Source organism: Sinocyclocheilus anshuiensis, unplaced genomic scaffold, assembly GCF_001515605.1.
Source record: "Sinocyclocheilus anshuiensis isolate Anshui unplaced genomic scaffold, SAMN03320099.WGS_v1.1 scaffold1049, whole genome shotgun sequence".
In the NCBI taxonomy this organism is placed as follows: domain Eukaryota; kingdom Metazoa; phylum Chordata; class Actinopteri; order Cypriniformes; family Cyprinidae; genus Sinocyclocheilus; species Sinocyclocheilus anshuiensis.
The window spans coordinates 779,569-788,607 of record NW_015557197.1 but is presented as its reverse complement, the minus strand read 5'-3'; the positions used below and the strand labels follow the sequence as shown (position 1 = coordinate 788,607).

The 9,039-nt window shown below is 33.5% G+C and overlaps 1 protein-coding gene across 1 annotated transcript in view; it reads left to right on the top strand.

Annotated features, from left to right (window-relative positions):
- Nucleotides 1-838: 838 nt before the first annotated feature.
- The window catches only part of LOC107678818 (cation-independent mannose-6-phosphate receptor-like), a 41,206-nt gene continuing 33,005 nt past the window's right edge, over nt 839-9,039 (top strand). The window contains exons 1-4 of the mRNA XM_016474223.1: nt 839-1,036; nt 1,382-1,521; nt 5,333-5,451; nt 5,886-5,984. Of these exons, the coding sequence (XP_016329709.1) occupies nt 918-1,036; nt 1,382-1,521; nt 5,333-5,451; nt 5,886-5,984 (477 nt within the window). The 5' untranslated portion in view covers nt 839-917. The remainder of the gene's footprint in view (nt 1,037-1,381; nt 1,522-5,332; nt 5,452-5,885; nt 5,985-9,039) is intronic.

Genomic DNA, 9,039 nt, shown 5'->3' with positions numbered 1-9,039 from the left:
GTTTTTTGTGTGTGTGTGTGTGTATATATATATATATATATATATATATATATATATATTACTAACTTGTCAGAATTTGTAAGACGCCTCTGGATTTTTTAACTTATTAAAGAGAGACATTTAGATGTAGAAGTATGAAAGAAGTACTTCTACATGCAGAAGTAGAAGTCCTAGTGTAATAAATATGTTTAGTTTGTTTTAAATATGTTTAAAATCTGAATGTCAGCTTGAGCAAAATAAATAAAATAAAAATGATCTCGAATATTTGATTCTGATTCATAAATCACATTGAGAGAAATAAATTTGTACAAATTTCCAATGGTACAAATAAATTAAAATAAAATATGGTTAAATAGATAAACAGTAAACAACATTTTTTTGTTATTGAAGATGAATAATTACAAGAATATAAAGTAATATTAAACTTTTTGTTTCCTACAGTGCAGTAGTTTTTTTTTCTTAAGTGTAATCTTTAAGATGCTCCAAGAGAAACATCTCATCAACTCAAAACAATATAATTATTAATTTGGTAGGTAGCACTATCACAAAATACTGCCTGTTTTTTTTTATTTTTTTTATAATGACTGGCTGAGTGTGTGAAGCTCGTGGTCAGGGGTTTATTTTTCGATAATGATCCTCTGACTGTAAATAATATCTTATGTAAGGACAGTGAAAAGATTCAATAATTAAATTAAAACCACGGCGAAGCGTTAAAAGTATGCTAAGCCACGCCTATTTAGGACTATCGGTTCCATGTTGCCGTCATTCTACTTATTCGAGTGGAGCGCACCACGTGATGTATACCACGCGTCATGTCATGTGACAGTGGTTCCTGCTACACGGTAATGATCAGTAATCGGAAAGGAGTGCTGCATCATGTCGGCCTGCGCGCTCTAATTTATTTCCTAGTTTAAGATATGGGTCGTGTGCGGGTTTGCGGAATCGCTGCTACTGTTGTTTCTACTTTCATACTGCTTCAGTGTGTGTCATCAGCAGTGGGGTCGGATGACAGCCCATGGTACCAGGATCTGTGCAGGTGAGATCTTTAATACATAAACAAACCTAATGCTAATCATTGCTGGCAAATCCTTATGGATATCATATTAGCAGTTGTCAAGAAAGAATTGTGTGTATTTAAATATGGTCTAGTTTGCTTTATATATTTGAATGATAGTTGTGGCCCTTTAAGCCTGGTTGCATGTAGGTACCTGGACCTAATAAAATCATAACGGATACATCGTCTCACCTGAGACAAAGCAATGCATTGGTTTAGGCACTGAGCTGGTTTTACTATTAGATGATGTCATATAACTGCAACAAATTCTGATCATGCAAATGGATTCAACTGAAATTGTGTGTGTCTGTTTTTGTGTGTGTGAAGTTACAAATGGGAGGCCATTGACCAAGACAGCAATGTGAGATACACTTTGAAGCTCTGTGATTCTTCTCCGGACACTGAATGTGGAAAAGAAAGCGCGGTCTGTGCCCACAACCTTAAGAGTGACCAGCACCAGTCAGTGGGTAAGTGCAATGCATCGATGTGCCAATGCACACCCAAACTGCAACAGCAATGTTCATAAAACAGAAGCATAAACATGTACACTGCTCCTTTTTTATAATATAACATACATTTTACATTTAATAATGTTCATTTAGTCAATTTCCAATGTTTTTCTATTTTCTAAATTGTCAGCTTTCTGTCATGGGATAGTGATTATTGATTATAAAATTGATTGGTTGTATGATTATTTGATTGATTGTGACATTGACAGTATCTGTTAGAGTAGCACTGGTTTCACCATCCAAGGCTTGGATAAGAAAACAATTCTCAGATTCTTTACATTCCCATTAATTTGTTGGGTATTATGGTATTATTGTTGTACGGTCTCTTTGCCAATTTTATTTAAGAAAAACGTTATTTATATTAGCCTAGTGTTTATCTGTAATCACTTTGCATTATGAAATAATGAGACAGTGTGGGTCTTAATGGTCCTAAAGAAGATTTTATTTTCTTTATGCAATACATAATTTCTCATACACTACCATTCAAAAGATCATCTGGAAGATTTTTAGGTATTTTTAATATATGCTCACTAAGGCTGCAAAAATACAGTAAAAAGATCATATTTTAAATTATTTTGCCATTTAAAATAACTGTTTTCTGTTTTAGTTTATTTTAAAATGTAATTTATTCCTGTGATGCAAAGCGGAATTTTTAGAATCTTTACTCCAGTCTTCAGTGTCACGTGATCCTTCGGAAATCATTTGAATATGCTGATTTGGATGCTTAGGAAACTTTTCTTGTTGTGGTCAATGTTGAAAACATTTGTGCTGTTTAATATTTTGACTGAAACAGTGATACATTGTTTTCAGGATTCTATGATGAACAGACCGTTTAAATGAACGGAGTTTATTTGAAAAATAAATCTTTATAAATTCTAAAATTACATATGTCTTTACCATACTTGATCTGAAGTATGAGCTGAATAAAAGTACTGAATCCTTTAAACAATTTAAACAAAAAAAAATTTGAACAGTAGTGTATATGTTTAATTTTTTTGCCTGTTTTTCATTTACGCTTAAAGTGCAATGTGATCTTAACATGTTTCTTGCAAGATTCACTCTTTAATAATTTAGGTCATGTGATAAATACCATTTTCTATTGATTCAAGTCGCCCCAAACACTTGATTGGACAAAGAAAGAATTGTATTGCTTAGTCTGGATATTCAGGTTAAACATTAAAACTCTTTAAAGGAAGTATGCTAAATACTTCTCATGTTTTGTCTTCAGAGCAGGTAAAAACCATATAACTCAGGGCTGTTGTAGCACATGGTCATTGCTCTCATAAGCGAGAGCTGCATGACAGAGCGCTTGTTTATTTGGTCTTATCCAACTAGTCAGCTGACCTCCATATGACACAAACCTATCAGCTGAACACCCCTGACCAAAAGTTAACTGTTAGCCATAGATTTAAATAATTGATAAATTTCACTTGTCAGAACAAACACTGGAGATATGTTGTTGATTGAATCTGCTTGCTTATATTCATAATGAGTGGCTTTCAGCACTGTTACATAGAGTACAGAAGTTATTTTGTACCTTAGTAAGAAAAACATCCAAACACCATTGTGTAATGTTTATATTGTGTTTCATGCTGGGTTGACTGGTGATTATAGTCGTACTGGTTCACAGTGTCACACATTTTGGTGGTTAGTGTGTATCCATTATAGGGCTTTCATTACTATTAACGTGTGCTTCACACAATAGTGTCGATGCATCTGATAGTGTTTGCATTTATTTTAGTGTGTGTATATAGCTTGCTTATATTCATAATGAGTGGCTTTCAGCACTGTTACATAGAGTACAGAAGTTATTTTGTACCTTAGTAAGAAAAACATCCAAACACCATTGTGTAATGTTTATATTGTGTTTCATGCTGGGTTGACTGGTGATTATAGTCGTACTGGTTCACAGTGTCACACATTTTGGTGGTTAGTGTGTATCCATTATAGGGCTTTCAGGTCCATTAACGTGTGCTTCACACAATAGTGTCGATGCATCTGATAGTGTTTGCATTTATTTTAGTGTGTGTATATACACTCGCTCACATATCCTGGTATTCTTTAGCTTGTGTTCCTGCAGTCATATCTTTGTGTTTCACAGTAAGTAGGTCAACGTTATCTAGCAGCAGGTGCAGTAATACAATTTGACAGTTAGAAAAATGACTGTTTTGTAAGTAAGTGACAGTATTTAAATATCAGTAATTAAAAATTTCAAGCTACACCACGAACAATAAATCACAAGTGTTAGTCCTGTCACATTAACTGTATTGCTGTCTTAAAGGGGTCATATGATGCGATTTCAAGTTTTCCGTATTTCCAAGAAAAAAACATCGTCTTATATTCGGGTCAATACGGTAGATCACACAGCAATGTGTAAAAATAATCATCAGGCTGTTGGTGCCCCCTGCAGGCCTTTGTTGTAATGCGTAATGTACATTAGCTCTATTGTTTATCATACATTATGTATTTTAACAATTTTGTTCAATAAAACCATATGATTTCTTTGAAAATGTTAAATTTTTTTTTTGAGGGAAATTAATCGTTTAGATTAATCGAGTAATCAATAAACTAGTCGATAGAATAATCGAAATAAAAATAGTCGTTAATGGCAGCCCTATTCTCAAAACTATTTAACACATCCTGAACAGAGCAGTTGTATGAAAAACAGAATAGAGATTTACTAGACTACTGTTTTGTACTGTACTTATTTCAGTATGCAGTGTGCACACTGTGTACGATATGCATTTAAAAAAAATTCTTGATTAACAATTGCCAAAATTTGTTGCGTAAAAGCAGATGCACGTGCTCTGCATGGAACATTGTATCCCATAATGCAATAAGCTTGACTTGACCTTCCATATCCAGTGTCATGAATGAACCAGAAATAATATCAGCTGCAATTTTGGCTCTTCTTGATTCATGATGTGACTGCAATAAGACAATTTTACATTCATATGTACACAAATAATGAATTATTTCTTAATATTTCTTAATATTGCTTTAATTAAATAATTGAGTGACACACTGCATTAAATATAAAACAATAAACGGATGTCAAGTCATTACAATGTAGTGTACTACTGTTTATAAGTATTTTTTTTAAATGGTATGCAGTATAATATTAGTACACTAATATTCTCTTTCTCCACACAAGGCATGTTAAAGGTTTTCCAGTGGCCTAAAATGTCAGATGTAGTTTCTCTGGCTCTAGTTGGCATGTTTATGGAACTGTTTTCATGTTGTTGAGTTTTTATTAGGTAATCTTCTCATGCAGTTTGTTCCCATGGGTTGTGTACTGCTAAACTTTTGGCCTGTGAACTTCTAACCTCTCCAGATAACATACTGTAATATTTTTACTTTGTTGGGTAGCACACAGACATTTACTGAATTGTATGTGCTGGTAAACTTTAGTTGACTTGGGTTTTGATAAGCAGTTTTGTAAAACATACTATGTCTTTTTTTCTTGAGCTTGACTCAACTGTGCATTGACAAAAGTGGTTTTGATTGCTTCTGTTGTCCTCATCTGTAAGTCACTTTGGAAAAAAGCATCTGCTAAATGTAAATGTAAAAAACATTTGACTTTATTTATTTGACTAAAATCCAGCTGCATATAGAGTGTGGTTATTTATTACAATAATTTCCAGCAGTTATTTTAATAGCTGTATTGTGTTACCAGCTTGCTGAAAAACAATTTCATTATCACAAAAGCGTATGTCTTATTCCTCTCAGACACACTGCTGTGTTCAAACCAGGTCTTTTTTTCCCATAGGTGAGCTCTCCTTGCAGAAGGTCTCGCCTGCTGTGCTTGATTTCAACAGCTCGAGGAAATGCGACGACAAGAGCTGCAACATTCAGAGCAGCATCACCTTTCAATGCGGCAAAACTATGGTGAGCTTTCCTCCCCAGCATGCACTGTTAGTCAGTGACTCCTGTGAACAGAGCGTGACATTTGCAAGGCTGTTTGTTTCCTTCCACCTTCTTGCTGAGCAAGAAGAAATGACACAAATGAAAAAAATGATATAATATTGAGGCAAAGTGAATCAGGTGTGGCTGATCTATCTATCTAAATGTGCTGAAATGTACCCCTAAATATAGATTTTTTTTCCTAAATGCATATTTAATTTTACTGTAGTTCCTCTGTGAAGGACAAAAAATTAAGGCCGTTTTGATGCAAAATTATTGTTTACTTTATATTTGAATAATTGAATTTTAAAAAATTATATTTTTATAAGCAAACATTTATTTTCACATTTACATTTTCATTATTTTTAGTAATTTTCACACCATGGATGACATCTGAGCTTTTTTTTTTTCCTTTAAAGGGCACACCTGAGTTTGTTACCATCTCTGAGTGTGTGCATTACTTTGAATGGAGGACGTATGCCGCCTGCAGACATGACAAATTTAAACCACATAAGGAGGTGAGTAAAGGTGATGAGAAATGACGACAGTTCTGTTAGAGCGTTAACGTGGAGGAAGGTGTGAATGCTTAAGTGTGTGGCTGTTTCAGTTGTTCTCAGTCTGAGAAAGAATTAAACTCATCAGTCTTGAACAAATCATTTTAACATTTTGAACATCTAAATAGACCTGAATAATGCCTAATCTACATAAAGAATGATTAACGATAACATTTTTAAACTATTGTGAAAATCACATTTAATGGTCTAGCACAGTGTTTATTTATTTACTTATTTTGGAATAAAATTACTTTGTTCGGTTTCTTCATTTGAGGGAAACAACTTTTTTCCTATTATTCTATCATTATGCTAATCCAAGCACCAGTCACATTTTCTTGAAATGTAAAAATGTATGTTTTTAGTAATGCTGATTAATCACATCCAAAATAAAAGTTTTTGTTTACATAATATATAGGGCTGTCGCGATTCGTCGATTTTATTCGACTATTCCATTTTTTTTAAATCCTCGACTTCATTTTGCTCATGTCGACTAACCGGCAAAATACCGGAAGTGGCGCATTTCACGGATGAGAATCCATAAAACACATTATTAGACTGTTTCCCAAGGCTGCATGATATATTAATATCATAATTAAGCATAATTGTGATTTCCAGCAGTTATTTTAATAGCTGTATTGTGTTACCAGCTTGCTGAAAAACAATTTCATTATCACAAAAGCGTATGTCTTATTCCTCTCAGACACACTGCTGTGTTCAAACCAGGTCTTTTTTTCCCATAGGTGAGCTCTCCTTGCAGAAGGTCTCGCCTGCTGTGCTTGATTTCAACAGCTCGAGGAAATGCGACGACAAGAGCTGCAACATTCAGAGCAGCATCACCTTTCAATGCGGCAAAACTATGGTGAGCTTTCCTCCCCAGCATGCACTGTTAGTCAGTGACTCCTGTGAACAGAGCGTGACATTTGCAAGGCTGTTTGTTTCCTTCCACCTTCTTGCTGAGCAAGAAGAAATGACACAAATGAAAAAAATGATATAATATTGAGGCAAAGTGAATCAGGTGTGGCTGATCTATCTATCTAAATGTGCTGAAATGTACCCCTAAATATAGATTTTTTTTCCTAAATGCATATTTAATTTTACTGTAGTTCCTCTGTGAAGGACAAAAAATTAAGGCCGTTTTGATGCAAAATTATTGTTTACTTTATATTTGAATAATTGAATTTTAAAAAATTATATTTTTATAAGCAAACATTTATTTTCACATTTACATTTTCATTATTTTTAGTAATTTTCACACCATGGATGACATCTGAGCTTTTTTTTTTTCCTTTAAAGGGCACACCTGAGTTTGTTACCATCTCTGAGTGTGTGCATTACTTTGAATGGAGGACGTATGCCGCCTGCAGACATGACAAATTTAAACCACATAAGGAGGTGAGTAAAGGTGATGAGAAATGACGACAGTTCTGTTAGAGCGTTAACGTGGAGGAAGGTGTGAATGCTTAAGTGTGTGGCTGTTTCAGTTGTTCTCAGTCTGAGAAAGAATTAAACTCATCAGTCTTGAACAAATCATTTTAACATTTTGAACATCTAAATAGACCTGAATAATGCCTAATCTACATAAAGAATGATTAACGATAACATTTTTAAACTATTGTGAAAATCACATTTAATGGTCTAGCACAGTGTTTATTTATTTACTTATTTTGGAATAAGTTCGGTTTCTTCGGTTTCTTCATTTGAGGGAAACAACTTTTTTCCTATTATTCTATCATTATGCTAATCGTCACATTTTTCACATTTTCTTGAAATGTAAAAATGTATGTTTTTAGTAATGCTGATTAATCACATCCAAAATAAAAGTTTTTGTTTACATAATATATAGGGCTGTCGCGATTCGTCGATTTTATTCGACTATTCCATTTTTTTTAAATCCTCGACTTCATTTTGCTCATGTCGACCTCCCCTTCGTTTTGCTCGCGTCGACTAACCGGCAGGAAGTGCGAAGTGCCGCATTTCACGGACGAGAATCCATAAAACACATTATTAGACTGTTTCCCAAGGATATATTAAAATTATATGCGATGCAGTTCTAATAGAGTAAATGTGCTTTAATTATTTACATGCTTGTAGGTTAAGTACATGCGTCACACAGCGGCTCCTTTCACAGTAGTTCACAGGAACTGTTATCATTTACATGTGTGGAGCATCTCAAACTCCATCTCTGCATGTTGTTGTGAGTTTTGGTTTATTATAACGTTCATCTGGGAACGCAACATGCGCAACAATCAGATTTGTAAGGTAAATCATTTATAAATCAACGCAAACTCAGGAGAATACATCGCAGTTTCAAAATAAAAGCTCAAACCCTCACTCTGAGTTGACACGTTTTGATGTCCACATATTCATTAAATTACAGTGGCTATAGAATTTCTGTCCTAAAGAAATGGCCAAATATTAAAGATTAAGTGGACATTTTAATTAAATGGTGCTTGGTCAATATTAAACAAGTATTAGATCGCACAGCAATGTGTAAAAATAAACATCAGGCCGTTGGCGCCCCCTGCAGGCCTTTGTTGTAATGCGTAATGTACATTAGCTCTATTGTTTATAATACATTATGCATTTTAACAATTTTGTGGAATAAAACCATATGATTTCTTGCTTTTGATACTTTATTTGAACTAATTATTATTGCCTCATTGCTATTATATGTATTTTAAGTCATTTTAAAGGCTATTGTTCACTTCTATCTATTTTTATTACCACAAAAAAAAATTATTATAATTATAGGGCCCTATGAAATCCGTTTTATTTCCAAATTCAGTTTTTTTCCATTTTCATTGTAATGGTTAAATTAAATTTTATTAATCAAAAAGCCTGTCTAATTAATTGACTTTTACAGTTTTATCTTTACCAAATTCTGTTTTCCATTATTTTCTGGATTCCATTTGAATGGTTCCATTAAATTTTAATAATCAAAAGCATCTCCAATTAATTGATTTTATTTTTTAAAGTTTTTTTCTTCTTTTTTTTCAGAAATACTGCACATTTACATTTT